Source organism: Microcaecilia unicolor, chromosome 7 (assembly GCF_901765095.1).
Source record: "Microcaecilia unicolor chromosome 7, aMicUni1.1, whole genome shotgun sequence".
NCBI classification, from domain to species: Eukaryota; Metazoa; Chordata; class Amphibia; order Gymnophiona; family Siphonopidae; genus Microcaecilia; species Microcaecilia unicolor.
The window spans coordinates 65,643,659-65,660,754 of record NC_044037.1 but is presented as its reverse complement, the minus strand read 5'-3'; the positions used below and the strand labels follow the sequence as shown (position 1 = coordinate 65,660,754).

The following is a 17,096-nucleotide window of genomic DNA, read 5'->3' as shown; positions in this document are numbered from 1 at the left end:
CATCTTTCGACACAAATCGGAAGATGGGCGTCCTTCTCACAGGGTCATCCAAATTGGTATAATCGAAAGCCGATTTTGAGCGTCCCCAACTGCTTTCTGTCGCAGGGACGGCCAAAATTCAAGGGGGCGTATCGGAGGCGTAGCGAAGGTGGGACTTGGGCGTGTGTAACACATGGATGTCCTTGACCCATAAAGGAAAAAAAGGGCGTCCCTGATGAGCACTTGGATGACTTTACCTGGTCCTGTTTTTGTTACGACCAAGCCACAAAAAGGTGCCCGAACTGACCAGATGACCACCTAAGAGAATCATGGATGACCTCCCCTTACTCCCCCAGTGGTCACTAAGCCCCTCCCACCCTCAAAAAATATCTTTCAAAATATTTTTTGCCAGCCTCAGATGTCATACTCAGGTCCGTGACAGCAGTATGCAGGTCCCTGGAACAGTTTTAGTGGGTGCAGTGCACTCAGGCAGGTGGACCCAGACCCATCTCCCCCCCCCCACCTGTAACGTTTGTGGAGGAAACAGCGAGCCCTCCAAAACACACTACACCCACATTTAGGTGCTCCCCTTCACCCGTACGGGCTAAGGTAGTGGTGTACAGTTGTGGGGAGTGGGTTTTCGGGAGCTCAGCACATAAGGTAAGGGAGCTATGTTCCTGGGAGCAATTTATGAAGTCCACTGCAGTGCCCCCTAGGGTGCCCACTTGGTGTCCTGGCATGTCAGGGGGACCAGTGCACTACAAATGCTGGCTTCTCCCACGACCAAAGGGCTTGCATTTGGTCGTTTTTGAGATGGGCGTCCTTGGTTTCCATTATCGGCGAAAATCAGAAACGACCAAGTCAAGGGACGACCATCTCTAATGACAACCAAAATTTCAAGATTTGGGCGTCCCCGACCGTATTATCGAAATGAAAGATGGACATCCATCTTTTTCGATAATACGGGTTTCCCCGCCTCTCCATTGGGACGTTATGCCCCTCTATGTAAACCTTTAGCCTTGGGTTCCCTCAATTAATTTGGAGGCCTGGAGGCTGTTCCTCTCTGTGAGTTTTTGATAATTTAAACTCAACAATTAGGATCATATTAATACCATCACGCCTAAAATGGTCCTATAAAAGTGCATGAAACTGTAGACATACACCCCCCGATATTCAGCGCTATTGTACCAGTCAGAATGGCTGTTGACCGGTTAAATAGCACTTAGCTGGCTATCTGCCAATATTCAGCAGGGGATAATCAGTTATCCACTGCTGAATATCTCTGATTAGCAGCTATTGGATAGTCAGTTATATCGATCGATATAACTGGCTATCTGCCAATTTTTAAACTGGGTTTCATGGCCATATTTGGTCACATGAAAACCTGGAATACCTTTGGCTGGTTTAGAGATAACCGGCTAAGTCTGTATAAGTCTGTATATTGACATAGCCAGGTATATTTAAACCGGCCCAAAATAAACCGGATATTCAATACTGGTCACTGGAAACAAATGGCATTGAATATGCAGGTTCAGCGCTGACTGCCGGAGTTAGCTGATCTAACTCCTGCATTCTGAATATCAGCCCCACACAGTTTATGTGGCTATCAGGACCTATCATTTTGCTTCAACTGCAGGTGCCTCTTGCCATCCCCCCAGAAGCTGTTGCCCTAGACAACCACCTGCTTTGCCTAACAGTCCTGCTTGAAAGAGCCTCCTGTACTTTCAGTGCTATTTAATGCTTTTGTGGTATAATTGGCTCAGTCACAGCATCAAGTTGTTTTGATCCTGCCCTATTTTTCTGATCCTCATAATGTAGTTTTGAGAACAAAGGCCAGGTTGTATTAGGATGGGATATGAAGAGGCACTTAAATACCATCTAATAATTGTAAGGGGTTAGGCATTTGGAGCTAGCTCAGAAGAAATGAACCAGCTCTTACCTCTACCTGTGATTTATGTTCCCACAGGACAATGGAACCAACAGGAAAAAGCCACAGCCAGCCACAAAAGTTAGGCATGTTAACAGGGCAGCCGGGATGCTTCAGACTTAAGTTTGCCACCTCATCCAAATCCACTCAACCAGACTGATCCAATCCTGGCTTTGTTCAGTTGCATGTCTAGTGTTGAAGTTCTGATATCTCAAAATAGCCCAAGCATGCAATAGGGCGAACCTAGGAGTGGCTCAGCTTGTTAGGGTTGACTTGGGTGATGTGATAACTCTATTCACACCCTACCTGTTCTCTGGCAGGTTTCCAACTTTTGGTTTTATATCACTCCCAGGCAGTGGTTCCGGAGTCCATTTATCTGGCTCTGTACTGATAAAGACAAAACAAAACAAAACATAATTACTATCAATGGAAATATATATACATGAAAGAAGAATGGACAGTAGTACAGTATACCTTCCTGTCTCACATGGGCAGTAAAATAGCCTGCATACCTGCTTTTCATTTTTTAATACATTTAGAAAATGATGGCATTGATAAAGACCATATGATCTATTCAGTCTGACCGTCCATACCAACTCTACAATCCTTTCTTCTCCCTTAGTGATCCTCTGTGCTTAGTCAATGTTTTCTTGAATTCAGATACAGTTCTTATTTCTGCGGGAGCCAGTTACATGCATCCACCACTCTTTCTTTAAAGAAATATTTCCTTAGATTACTCCTGAATTTATCCCCTTTCATCTTCATTCTATCCACCTTATAATCGAAAGAGAAAAACGCCTAGATTTTGACCCAAATCGGGAGATAGACGTTTATCTCACAAAAACGAATAAATCGGTATAATCGAAAGCCGATTTTGGACATTTCCAACTGCACTCCGTCGCGGATGCGGACAAAGTTGATGGGGGCTTGTCAGAGGTGTGGCGAAGGTTGAACTGGCGCGTGGTTATCGGCCGAGGACAGATGTACGCGTTAGGGCGATAATCGAAAAAATAAAGGCGTTTTTAGCAAACATTTAGGACACTTATGTTGGACCCTTTTTTCACATGAACAGGTCCCAAAAAAGTGCTCTAAATGACCAGATGACCATCGAAGGGAATCGGGGATGACCTCCCCTGACTCCCCCAGTGGTCACTAACCCCCTCCCACCACAAAAAAATGATGTTTCACAACTTTTTATTTTCACCATCAAATGTCATACACACCTCCCTGACAGCAGTATGCAGGTCCCTGGAGTAGTTGTTAGGGGGTGCAGTGGACTTCAGGCAGGTGGACTCAGGCCCATCCCCCCCACCTGTTACAATTGTGCTGCTTAATGCTTATTAGTCGTCCAACCCCCCCAAACCCACTGTACCCACATGTAGGTGCCCCCCTTCACCCCTTAGGGCTATAATAATGGTGTAGACTTGTGGGCAGTGGGTTTTGAGGGGGATTTGGGGGGCTCAACACACAAGGGAAGGGTGCTATGCACCTGGGAGCTCTTTTACCTTTTTTTTTGTTTTTGTAAAAGTGCCCCCTAGGGTGCCCGGTTGGTGTCCTGGCATGTGAGGGGGACCAGTGCACTACGAATCCTGGCCCCTCCCACGAACAAATGCCTTGGATTTATTCGTTTTTGAGCTGGGCGCTTTCATTTTCCATTATCGCTGAAAAACAAAAACGCCCAGCTCACAAATTGTCGAATAAAACATGGACGTCTATTTTTTGCGAAAATACGGTTCGGTCCGCCCCTTCACGGACCCGTTCTTGGAGATAAACGCCCATGGAGATAGACGTTTTCGTTTGATTATGCCCCTCCACGTCTCCTTATTCCAGAGCTTCCTTTCAGTTGAGTTTCGCTTCCTCTGTACTTATGCCACAGAGATATTTACATGTCTCTATCATATCTCCCCTCTCCCATGTTTCTTCCAAAGTATTCATATTAAGATCTATAAGTTTGTCTCCATATGCTTTATGATAAAGACTATTGATCATTTTAGCAGTCATATTCATTTATTTCACAAAAATATTATATCTCTGAAAACCTTATAATTAAAAATGTTTCTGGGATCAGCCTGATAGCCTAGTGATAAATAACTTGCTTTCTCTTTCCCCTTCCCCCAATTTGTCCCTGCTAAACATTAAGAAGAAGATTCTATATATGGCACCTAAAAAATCGGCGCTGAAATTGTGCCGACTAAGCGTATTCTATAATCAGTGCCTAGATTTAGGTGCTGACTATAGAATACGCTTAATTGATATTTCAGCACCTAAATCTACATGCATCCATTTACACCAATGAAAATGTGGTGTAAATCTCAGCGCGTAGATTTAGGCGCACTGGGCCATATTCTAGGACTAGGTGCGTAAAGTTCAGAACACCCACAAAATGCCCATTTCCCTGCCCATAACATGCCACTTTTTGCCTGCGCACATTAGAAATTCGGTGCACATCATTACAGATTACACTTAGAGAGTTGTGAGCCTAAATTCTAATCAGTGCCAATTAGTGCTCATTATTGTTTAAGTGCTGTTATCAGCGCTCACTAACTTGTTAAGCTTCTTAAATTACATGCATTGTTATAGAATCTGTGCCAATTTTGGCACGGATCTCTAGGCGTGCTTTATAGAATCCGGGAGTAAGGGGTAAAACTGTGTATTTATACCTTCATTTCTTCTGATGTAATAGGGTACACCAACAACATCATTTACTTTATTAAATTTCTTGTATCCTTTTGAATTATTCTATCTATTCTGGTTTTGGTAATTGAGAGAGGTATTTTCAGAAAAAGCTAACCATCTTTTGAAAAGGGATAGAGAACTTGGGAAGAAATTATCTGAGGAATAGTGGGAAGATATAGGGATGAGATTTTGTATCATTATTACTTAAGGAAAATAGGTACCGGCTTTCTAGCCGCTTACAGCTTACACTATGATGAAAATGACTGTTGGAGGCATAGGTACACTATCACATTTGGGGGTAAGTTTAAGAAAGGATGCCCAAAGTTAGGCTCTGGTACACAATTGTCATTATAGAAGACTAGCATAAGTCCATATGTACATGCCTAACTTTAGGCACAAGCACTTCAGGGCCGTGCCAAGGGTCTCTGGTGCCCCCCTGCAGACCATCAGTTGGCGCCCCCCCATGGCACAAGATACAAAGCTTTGAATTGTTTTGCGTCATCTGCAAATTTAATTACACGTATATTCAAGATCTTAAATTCAATACAAGCAAGCCGATGCAAGGAAGGCAAAGCACTATCGGACCTCTTCTTATAGAAAACGTCTTTTTGCAGCAATGTTTTACAACAATTGAATTCTCATTCATATTTTGTTTGGAAACCCTGAGTATAAAACTCTGTAATACTCTAAACAAAATAATGTTAAGAGTTTGAGTAACCAGCTGAGCAGGAGATCACCAAGAGAAAAATCACGAATCTGACGTAAAAAAATCTTCACATTGTGACAGTAATGACATGTAACTGAACGCTACGATTTCAACAATGTTTTGTTACACTGTATTATAATATAAAAAAAATCAATAAAAAGTTATTGTAACAACAACAAGAAAAATATTTGTTTGCCTAGGACCCACTAAAGGATAAATCCTTCCCTGTTGGCAGCTATTTTGGGGTAAGGGTTACGCGTATGGATGTGATGCCAGCGTAAGAATGGACACGATGAGTCTAAAGAATTGTCAAAGTGTAAATTCACTTGCCCTAAGATGGGACTTGATGCTTCTGGTTAATTTACTTTCCAGTCACTTATAATAGTGCCAAACTGACATGACCGCTAAGAACAAAGCAGACATAGGAGATCATCGTCTCCCTCTCCTGGTCTTGAATTACACCCTATCCCACACCGAAAAAAATATATCTATTACGAGAAGCCATTTAGCTTCATTTACACAGCTGTAGCAAGTGGAGAAAGTAATATAAGCGTTTGACTCCACAATTTATTCAAATCGAGAGAGAAAGAAAGAATTGAGAATCCGATATCGTAAGCAACTGATCACTCTTGCTTTAGATCTCCTGCTACTTCCGATGTCAGGTGGGTCTGAAGAAGTCAACCTAGAAGCAAAACTCTTACCTTTCCGGGAAGCTGCAGACAGCTGACCTCCCCAGAGGATCCAAGCTCTCTCACTGCTCTCAGCACTCCAACGCAGTCCACGGAACGGTAAAACCGGGCGGCGGTCCAAATAAATCGGATGGATGTGTCATGTACACAGAGGGTGCGAGCACGTGGGAAGAGCTGGGTGTGCCAAAGAGCGAGCGCTGTGCGTGGGAAGGCTGCAGCAGCGCATGCGCATAGGCGCCGACGTGGTACTTTTTCTTTTTTTAATACAATTGGACCGGATGGCGCGGCACCCTTGAAGGCAGGCGCCCCCCTGCCATGCTTACCCCGCTTACCGGGTTTGCACGGCCCTGACTTTTGCCATGTCAAAGACTGGTGTAAATACTGATGCCTAACTGTTGAAAGTTAGGTGTGCAAATATTAATACTGCATAACCTGAATGCATAGCTGCTAGGCACACCCCTGATCTGTTCATGCCCCTTCCATGCCCACACCCCCTAGCAGGTACATGCAATAGATTTTGTATGTGCAAATTATAGAATACCAATAAGGGCAGGTATGCGCATAATTGTTAATTGGTGCCCATTAGTGCTAATTAAGGCCAATTGTTGCTCATTAATATTAACTAGCTTGTTATTCTATGACCAACAGACCTTATTCTGTAACTTGCACATGCAACTTTATAAAATTTGGGAGTTGGTTGGGTTTTCCTGTAATAAGCTAATATTTGGGAATGATCCAGGAGGAGAGATACAGAAGAATACAGGGAAAATGCTGTGTAATCAAAACATATTTATACTTGGACTAGAAGCTGAAGAAAATATATAAATGGAAAGATAACCTAAATATGCAATGTCCAGTATCCATACAATATGAAATTGCTGCAGCACGGGGGGGGGGGGGGGGGGGGGGAGCTCCCTAACATTCAATTGTCTTATAAAAGGATTTGGAACATGTATTTAATGAAGAAGACAACAGCACCAAGAATGTGGAATGATTTTATATACTATATAGGGGCAAAGGTTATAGATCTTTTATAAAATATAGTAGTACAAAATTGCATAAAACTCTCCTTCTGCCATCGCAGTGTTTGCATAATAACAGGCCTGGATTAAAGTTTCTACACCCTGGAGGAAAACCGAAGAGACTGCCCCTTTTCTCTCCCACCCCACTAATAGTGAGTCTTTATTTATTCTTCCTCACTTCTTTGGTCCAGTGGGAAATGCTGATATGTCCTGGCCCTTGTTAGTGGTGGTTGTGGCAGCCAGCAATAGAATTAACACAGGGCCTGGGAGTTGTGTGTACTCAGAAGCTCCACCTACAAGGGGTATTTGGTAATATAAGACAGAGGCAGGGCAACTGTGGGGTCTGGGAGCAGATAGCTGCCAATGCATATAGGACCCAGTTCTATAAATGGTGCCAAAAAATTGATGCCGACAAAAAAACATGCTAAGCACTATTCTATAAATGGTGCTCACAGTTAAGTGAAGGCAAAAAAGGAGGTAAAAAATCCTCACGACACCGTGAAGATGAAACAAAAAAGTGAGGAGAATGGATGAGGATACCAACTGTTTTATATTTATTCACTTAAAAAATTATATGTACATAACAGCGACCCGACACGGCCGTGTTTCGGCACAATGGCCTGCTTCAGGGGTCTTTATAACCTTGAATGATGTAGTTTAGAATATATGTTCCAAGGGAAATAACAGGAAACAAATCTCTCTGGTCTCCTCTCTTCAAAATAATATATATAAGATATATATATTTTTTTAAACGAGCATCTAAATACTCACAGTTAAGTACCATTTATAGAATAAGTTTAGGCCCGAGGACTTACCCCAACTAAACCCTGATGTAAATCATTGCACCTAAATTAAGCATGGAACCACCTTATTCTATAATAGTGCACATAAATTCCTGGAACTCCTCTTATCCTCCCATGGCCATGCCCCCTTTTTGGAACCGTGTGTACAATTTACGTGTGGATCCCGGTGCCTAAAAATGCCCAAGTAAATTTTAATTAAAGCCAATTTCTGGATTTCAGAAAACTGCGTCTTGTGTTTCTACAGCAAATAAAGCCTCCAGAATTAAAAGGGAGTCACCATTGCTACTTTATTAAAAATACCAGCACCGCTGTTGTTGAATATTGACCCTAAATGTATTTCCTTTTCCTGCTAATGATATTTCTACTTATGTACTTGTGTACTGTATATACTATTAGCTTTCCAAGCTAATTTATTAGTTTGAATTCAAACTTTGAGATCATGTAAGATGATTACTCCTAGATCTTTTTCTTGTTTGATATCTAGGAATAATCATATGAGATGATTTAATGGTAGAAAGTCAATATGATAAAACAACTGGGAAACCTGGGCTGCATTCCACTGAAGTGAACATTTTAAAATGGATCCTCAAATTCCAATAATTCCTTTATCATAAATAATAATACAAATAATAGAAGTGGAAAAGGAAGGTAGATTACCTTTCTTTATTGGTAAAACTGGTCCTGGGCCTAGTTTCCCCAGTAGATGATTTATCAACAATCTGTGGGGTTTCATGGCTGCAATAAAACCAAATATTAAATCAAAATGATCACCAACAGTGAAACTCATTAAATATGTATAAGCCAATTATATTTTAGGATTTATTCATCAGATTACATACAAATAGGAAATAGAAACATTTTACATATTAAATGGTCAAAACTTTTCTGCTCTCCAGGAAAGCCATAGATAGTAACATAGTAACATAGTAGATGACGGCAGAAAAAGACCTGCACGGTCCATCCAGTCTGCCCAACAAGATAAACTCACATGTGCTACTTTTTGTGTATACCTTACCTTGATTTGTACCTATCCTTTTCAGGGCACAGACCGTATAAGTCTGCCCAGCACTATCCCCGCCTCCCAACCACCAGCCTCGCCTCCCACCACCGGTTCTGGCATAGACCGTATAAGTCTGCCCAGCACTATCCCCGCCTCCCAACCACCAGTCCCGCCTCCCACCACCGGCTCTGGCACAGGCCGTATAAGTCTGCCCAGCACCATCTCCGCCTCCCGCCACCGGCTCTGCCACCCAATCTCGGCTAAGCTCCTTAGGATCCATTCCTTCTGAACAGGATTCCTTTATGTTTATCCCACGCATGTTTGAATTCTGTTACCGTTTTCGTTTCCACCACCTCCCGCGGGAGGGCATTCCAAGCATCCACTACTGTCTCCATGAAAAAATACTTCCTGACATTTTTCTTGAGTCTGCCCCCCTTCAATCTTATTTCATGTCCTCTCGTTCTACCGCCTTCGCATCTCCGGAAAAGGTTCGTTTGCAGATTAATACCTTTCAAATATTTGAACGTCTGTATCATATCACCCCTGTTTCTCCTTTCCTCCAGATGACAATACAGGTACAGAAAGGACACATAATTCAGGACAGATATAATAGTATTGAACCGACATAGCTTAAGATTTGATAATTAATTAAAATGAAATGGCATCATTTATCAAAGGTCTTCTGTCATTTTGGATTCCCTGGATAAAGTAGTATAGTTGCCTTTCACAAAGCAGGTGGTATGAAAATTACTCCCCTCACCCTACTTCTCACATTTAATATTTTAATTATTTATTTATTATATTTCTATCCCACATTTTCTCACCTATTTGCAGGCTCAATGTGGCTTACATAATACCGTAAGGCGATTGCCAAGACCGGTAGAGAAAAAAAAAAATAAGGTGAAATTACATTTTTCAAACATTTATACATATACTTTTGAAAACGTAAAGTATGTGCATAAGTCCAACCCCCATCCAAATTCTACCCTCAGGAATGCCTCTGCTCATTACAGGTGGAACATATATGAATAGTGGCATTTCCAGGGTAATTCCATGAATTGGGTGCTAACATTTACATTTGATTATGGGCATAAACGATTACGATAATTTCACATATGCAAGTAAATGCCAAAAATCTACCTTGGTCTCGTCCTGTAAATATGTGCTTACCTTACATAGCGTGTGTTTGACAGATGGACATACACATAGGTAGAGCCTAAGCGGAGTGTGAGTAGCACTCACTTTTATACTGTAAGTTACAAATGTATCTGTGGCATTTAGAGTTTAAGGGGGGAAATTCTATAAATGTCGCCTAAAAAATCGGCACAAAAAAAAGTGCGTAATGGTATTCTATAAACCACACCTAAATTTAGCCATGGTTTATAGAATAGCGCTCACACCCAGGGATCGTGCCTACATTTAGGGGCAGCCATTTGCACCAATGAAAACATGGTGCACATGCCTGCACCTATATTTAGGCATGGAGACCCCTTATTCTATAATTATGTAATTAAAAAATAAAGTTACAAAAAATGAGGCTATTCTATAGGTTTATCTGAATGACACAAATGGGCATTTACTTACATATACAATAGAACACAACTTGGGCTCCTTATACTAAGCTTCAGTAGTGATTCCCGGTGCAGCAATGCGATGAAGCTCATTCAGTTCCTATGGGCTTCATCACATTTGCCACGTGGGAATCACTACCGTGGCTTAGTAAAAGGATCTCATTATTTGTCATGGTTGGAACAGACCTTTTCTGATAATAATATGCACTGGATAGTGGATGACTCAGATAATGGGAGTTTTCTGCTGAAAATATTTTGGCTAACAAGGGTTTCTCCAGATATCAGAACTTAGGGATTCAGTCATGTTTTTCTGGTTTATGGAACACAGACCACAACCAATGACCTTTTTTTCCTTTTCAGATAGGGGTCCTTTTACTAAGCTGTGGTTTTTGCCGCACAGCAGGAACCTCTTTCACCGCAGCGGGTGAAAATAACCAATAATGAAATGACCATGTGGTAAGTTCGCACTTGCCATGTAGCCATTTTGGAAGGGAGAACTTACTGCCACCCACTGAGGTGGATGTGTCCATTTCAAACTTGTTGGGATCATGGCATTCATTTGGTCTTCCATCCTTGACATCATTTCAAAAACTGATATCAAGCCTCTCCATCACTTACTGTTCTCTAGACCCTATACTTTCAAATTGGCTTAAGATTCCTTCCCTAGGGCTGTTAACCTATCTATACTCAATAATAACAAAAGGTCACACAGATGGAGTTGTTCTTAAAGTTCTTAAAGAGGCTCTGGTAAAGCCAAATCTAAAGAAACCCTCGTTGATCCTCATTCTCCAAGTAACTATCATCCAGTTTCAAACCTTTCATTTTTGTCCAAAATATTGGAAACGGTTGTGTTTGTACAGTTACAATCTTACGCCGAATTGATAAATGTACTACATCCTAGACAGCCAGGCTTCAGGAGAGGCTATAGTACTGAGACGGTTCTAATTGCCCTCTTAAGTGAATTACATTCAAGACTAGAACAAGTTATATTGCTTTTATTATCTCACTCGATCTGTCTGCGGCGTTTGACTTGATTGACCATTGTTTATTACTCAAACATCTGCAAGGAATTGGTATTTCTGGTACAGTTTATAACTGGTTTTCCTCTTTCTTTAGCAACCGTTCATTTAAAGTCGTACAAAATTTGTCTATTTCAAAATCCCATTCCATCTCTTGTGGGGTTCCACAAGGATCAGTCTTATCACTATTACTGTTTAATCTGTTTGTCAGTCCACTGGTGTTACTTATTCAGTCCCTGGGTATTAGTTCATATTCTTATGCAGATGATTTCCTTCTTATTCACTATGTAAATCCATTGAATATAGATTTGAAACCAGTTCAGAAATGCCTCAATGAGGTGGCTAGTTGGCTCACTAAGCATCATCTAATACTAAATCCGGATAAGACAATAGCATCCTGGATAACAGGCCATAACCCTGTACCATCTCTAATACCTACTTTATTTGATAGGCAAATAGTTCCAGTACAATCCTTTAAATATTTAGGTGTGATCATTGACTCTGCTCTTTCTTTCAATGAACAAATATCTGGTGTAGTAAAAAAAAGTCCTTTTATCACTTACGGAAATTGTGTTCTATTAGAAATTCGATTGATACGGATTCCATGCGTATCTTAACGTATGCTTATGTCATAATGCGTCTCGATTATTGTAATATTATTTATGCAGGCATTGCTATGGTCAATCTAAAACATTTACAAACGATTCAAAACACGGCTACCCGTATTATCTGTTGAGCCTCAAAATATGATAGGATCACACCTCGGTATAAAAGAGGTGTGATTCTATCATATTTTGAGGCTCAACAGATAATACCATCTCCATTGGCTTCCGATTGAAATTAGAGTAAAATTCAAGGATCTCATTCTGACATATAAAGCATTTCACTTATCTACCCCACCGTACCTTGCAAACCTTACTATTCCACACACACCGACACACACGCTTCGTTCACTTTCAGACAATAGAGTAGTGATTCCTTCACCCTTAAGGGCTAGATGGGAATCTACGCAAGCTTCAGCCTTTTTCTTTTTATCCCCTGCACTATTTTCATTTTGCCACATGTCCATTTTCGGCAAAAATTTTAAAAAGGCCTTTTTTACAGGCACGCTAAAAAATGGATTGGCGTGCGCCCAAAACCTGCGCCTACACTACTGCAAGCCATTTTTCAGTGTGTCTTTGTAAAAGGACCCCTGAATATGCTAGAACTTAAATATGTTTACTTTTTAAAATGTTGCTGTTGGCTTTAAAAAAATCACTGCTGCTGCTGCTGCTGAATATTAACCCAAATAGTATTTCCTTTTCCTGTTAATATTGTTTCTGCTGATGTAACTGAGTATACTATTAGCTTTCCAAGCTACTTTATAACTTTGGCTTCAAACTTTGAGATCATATGAGATGGTTACACCTAGATCTCTTTCCTGGTTGAGATGACTTTGAGATCGAAAGTCAATGTGATGAGCATTTTAAAACAGATCCTCAGCACCGAATAATTCCTCTATCATTAATAGAATAATAGCAGTGGAAAAGGAAGGCAGATTACCTTTCTTTACTGGTAAAACTGGTCCTGGTCCTAGTTTCTCCTGTAGTTGATTTATGAAGGATCTGTGGGATTTCATCATGGCTGCAATAAAACCAAATATTAAATCAAAATGGTCTCCAACTGTGAAACTCATTAAATCTTTATATGAAGTCAATTATAATTTAGGATTTATTAATCAGATTACCTACAAAGAGGAAATAGAAGTAATTTACATATTAAATAATCACATTTTTTCTGCTTTCCAGGAAGGCCATGGATGACAAAGGAGGCACAAGAAGGTCACATAATTCAGAACAGATATAGCAACATGGTACAAGATAATTAATCTGATATTTTGACCTGGATAATAGATGACTCAGCTTATGGGTGTTTTCTGGTAAATATATTTTGGATAACAAAATGTTTTCCTGATAACAGAACATATGAATCAATTCATGTTTTTCTGGTTTAAGGAACACAGGCTGAAGTCCCTGGCATTTTGTTTTTCAGGTAATGAGAGTTTACCGATAAAAGAAGTTTAGAAGACACTCTACTGTACTCTGGTTCCTTTTTGATGATAGTGACTCTTCAAAGACTTTTGTCTTAATAAGATGGTGGATAATGTTAAAAAAAATTGGAACATGATGATAATAAATTTATCTGTTCATCAACAAATGAAATTGCTGTGTTTGTTGGGCATGATTTACTGCTCTTTATATCATGGTCTCACATTACTAAAAAAAGATTTTAAATATTCATATGAATTATCATCATCATGAGTCTATTGTGAATAGTATAAGTTGTTTTGTTTGGAATTATTATATGGCTGGAGTGTTTTAGAGGTTTTTGTGCTGTTATAAAAGAGGCATCAGGCATGCACCTTTGTACACTGACAACCTAGATGCCCTGTTAGAAAATTACTTTTGTGATATCTGCCTTCTCAGCAATTGTGGAAGCTGCCATATTGGCTACTGTTGGGGTAGATTTCTACAAGCTTTTTTGTGTGTTTAAGCTTTTATATATGCATAAAAGACCTGGTAAAACAAATTAACCTCTGCATGCAAGTAAGTGCAATGTCAAGTAGGTGTATAATTGTTCATGACTTTGCTTAGGGAAAGAGTTTGGGCAGAAAGGGTCAGAGTGGCAAAGTACTTGTGTAGATTATAATTTGTGCACCTCCAAGCAGTCTTCAGCCACATATGTTTTTACTGCTCCGAGCTGGTGTAAATGGATGTAGCTGTGTGGTGGTCACTGTTTTGGCACATTTTGTGCTGGTATTTTATGAGGACACAGAGGTGCCCATTTGGTCTCCCCTCCTTGCAGTAGGATATGAAGATAATATGAACAGCCATCATTAGAATCCACAATATTTGTTTTATGTTTTTGATATTGTGAGAAACAGAAATACATACACCATAATTTTTGTCAGGTACGACTATTTTGCATTTTTGGTTTGTCATTAAAATTGTGCAACAATTTATATATTTTTCAGACTCAAGAAAGATTCACATAGATCAACTTTCTTCCAATCTTTCAAGGCAATGTCCATGGTCTGCTTTTATACTTAATTCTATTAAGCCAAGGGGAAGGCAATTTTCAAAGCTTCTCCCAGGTTTAAATAGATGGTTTCTGGTGTGAAAGACTTGCTAAAAATTGCCCACACCCCTCTTCAGGTAAGTGCACCCACACTATTTTCCATCATCTGCTATGTAAAAGGGAAGTGGCTATAGAGGGGTGAAAAATCCAGGGAGAGATAGTCTGTGCAGGGCTTTTGTTTGGTGGATTTTCCATGGGTGCATAGGACCTGCTACCCCTCCTCCAGAAACCACTGCCTATCTTGATATGGCTATGGAAGGGCGTAGTTATCAACATGGGCTACTATTTAGACCTGTTCTTTTACTGTTAACCCCAGTTTTTAGTAATTAGATCTCATCGCATAAAATGGGACCTGTGGTAAAATAGCCTGAATTAGTGGTAAAATTGTGTTACTATTAACTGGGATTAACAGTAAAGTAACACATCGTAACACAGTGGCATACCAAGGGTGGGGTGGTTGGGGCAGTCCGCTTCAGGTGCACACTGCAAGGGGGTGCAGGGAGCATCTGCTTGGCTGTTGGCTTTGCCAGTTCCCTGCTCCCTCTGATTACTTCCTGTTCCGCGACTGCTCCCTGCACCCCTAGGAGATAAGAGCGATGCACCGGGGGGGTGGAGGTGATGCATCAGGGGGGGTGGATGGAGGTGATGCGCCGTGGGGTGGAGGTGATGTGCCGGGGGGGGGGGGGGGGGGGTGGGGGTTGTGCAGTGCAATCCACCCTGGGTGGCAACAAACCTAGGAATACCATTGTCTTAACACCAAGCTACTTTCTTCTATTGACTTCACTCTGTGAGATCATGAGAAATGATTAATCCAAGATCTCTTTCCTGTTTGATATCTAAAACTAATCATCTGAGATGACTTCATGGTAGAAAGTCAATGTGATAAAAAAGCTGGGAAAGCTGGGTTGAATTCCACTGAAGTGAACATTTTAAAATGGATCCTCAGCACCCAATAATTCCTCTATTATTAATAGAATAATAGCAGTGAAAGAGGAAGGCAGATTACCTTTCTTTACTGGTAAAGCTGGTCCTGGTCCTTGTTTCCCTTGTAGTTGATTTATCATGGATCTGTGGGATTTCATCATGGCTGCAAAAGAACCAAATATTAATTCAAAGGGGATCTCCAACAGTGAAGCTTATTAAATCTTTATATTAAGTCAATTATAAATTAGGGTTTATTCATCAAGCATTTGACATATTAAGGGGTCCTTTCACGAAGTTATGGCAAAATTAAGAGGCACTTTACTAAAGCTTAGCGTGTACTAATGGACATTAGTGTGCTCTATGTGAAACACAGCCCACAGTTATAAAATAGGACACTCAGCATTTAGGTCACACTAATGTCTGTTAGTGCATGCTAAGCTTTAGTAACATCTGCTTTGGAAAAGGGAAGTGGCTATAGGGGTGAAAATTCCAGGGAGAGATAGTCTGTGCAGGGCTTTTGTTCAGTGGATTTTCCATGGGTGCATAGGACTTGCTACCCCTTCTCCCCCAACCACTGCCTATCTGGATATGGACGTGGAAGGGCATAGTTGTCAACATGGGCTACTGTTTAGACCCTTTCTTTTACTGTTAACCCCAGTTTTTAGTAACTAGATTGCACCAATTAAAATGGGACCTGTGGTAAAATAGCCTGAGTTAGTGATAAAATAATGTACCTTAGGAGTATAGTGATGAACTTGGGCTACCGTAAGATGTGCTCTTTTTCCACTAACTTGTGCTATTTTAGCACAGGTCCCATTTTAGGCAATGAGACCTAGTTACTATTAACTGGGGTTAACAGTAAAATAACACAGCTTAACACAGAGGCGTACCAAGGGCGGGATGGTGGGGGTAGTCTGCCCCGGGTGCACGCTGTACGCTGCAAGAGGGTGCAGGGAGCAGCTGCGTGGCTGTCGGCTCCGCCAGTTCCCTGCTCCCTCTGACATTAATTCCTGTTCTGGGGTAGGGAACTGGAGGAGGTGACAGCCGTGCGACTGCTCCCTGCACCTTCAGGAGGTAAGAGTGATGCACCAGGGGGGTGGAAATGATGTACTGGGGAGGTCTGTGTGTGGAGGTGATGCCCTGGGTAGATGATGTGCTCGGGGTGTGCAGCGGCAATCCACCACGGGTGGCAGTTGACCTAGAAATGCCACTGTTTTAACAGTAGCCCACATTGATGATAATTGTACCCCTGAGTATGCTTATATTTTTCAATGTTGCAGCTGACATTTATTTAAAAAATAGGAGCACTGCTGCTTCTGAATATTGACCCGAATAGTATTTCCTTTTCCTGCTAATAGCATTTCTACTTATGTAACTGAGAATACTGTTAGCTTTCCAAGCTACTTTCTTCTATTGACTTCATTCTATGAGATCATGTGAAATGATTAGTCCAGGATCTCTTTCCTGTTTGATATCTAGGACCAGGGCTTTTTTTGAGGGGGTACTTGGGGGAACTGAGTACCGGCACCTTTTCTACTGTCTGCTAAAATTGACCCATGGTTCCCAAGTTTTAATGAAAGAGCTCAGGCTCTACACACCAATTCTGTCTTGTCATAGATTCTATAACTGGTTGCAGGGGGGCTGGCTATTGTGGGGTGGGTGG

General features: G+C 41.1%; 1 protein-coding gene across 11 annotated transcripts in view; it reads right to left on the bottom strand.

Annotated features, from left to right (window-relative positions):
- ZNF185 (zinc finger protein 185 with LIM domain) overlaps window positions 1-17,096 on the bottom strand; it is a 209,575-nt gene that overhangs the window by 89,033 nt on the left and 103,446 nt on the right. For 10 of the 11 annotated variants that reach the window (XM_030209148.1, XM_030209154.1, XM_030209156.1 and 7 more), the window contains 4 exons: window positions 15,516-15,596; window positions 12,935-13,015; window positions 8,460-8,537; window positions 2,213-2,293 (listed from right to left, as the gene is read on the bottom strand). In XM_030209148.1, the coding sequence (XP_030065008.1) occupies window positions 2,213-2,293; window positions 8,460-8,537; window positions 12,935-13,015; window positions 15,516-15,596 (321 nt within the window). The remainder of the gene's footprint in view (window positions 1-2,212; window positions 2,294-8,459; window positions 8,538-12,934; window positions 13,016-15,515; window positions 15,597-17,096) is intronic. The other variant, XM_030209159.1, reaches the window with a different exon arrangement.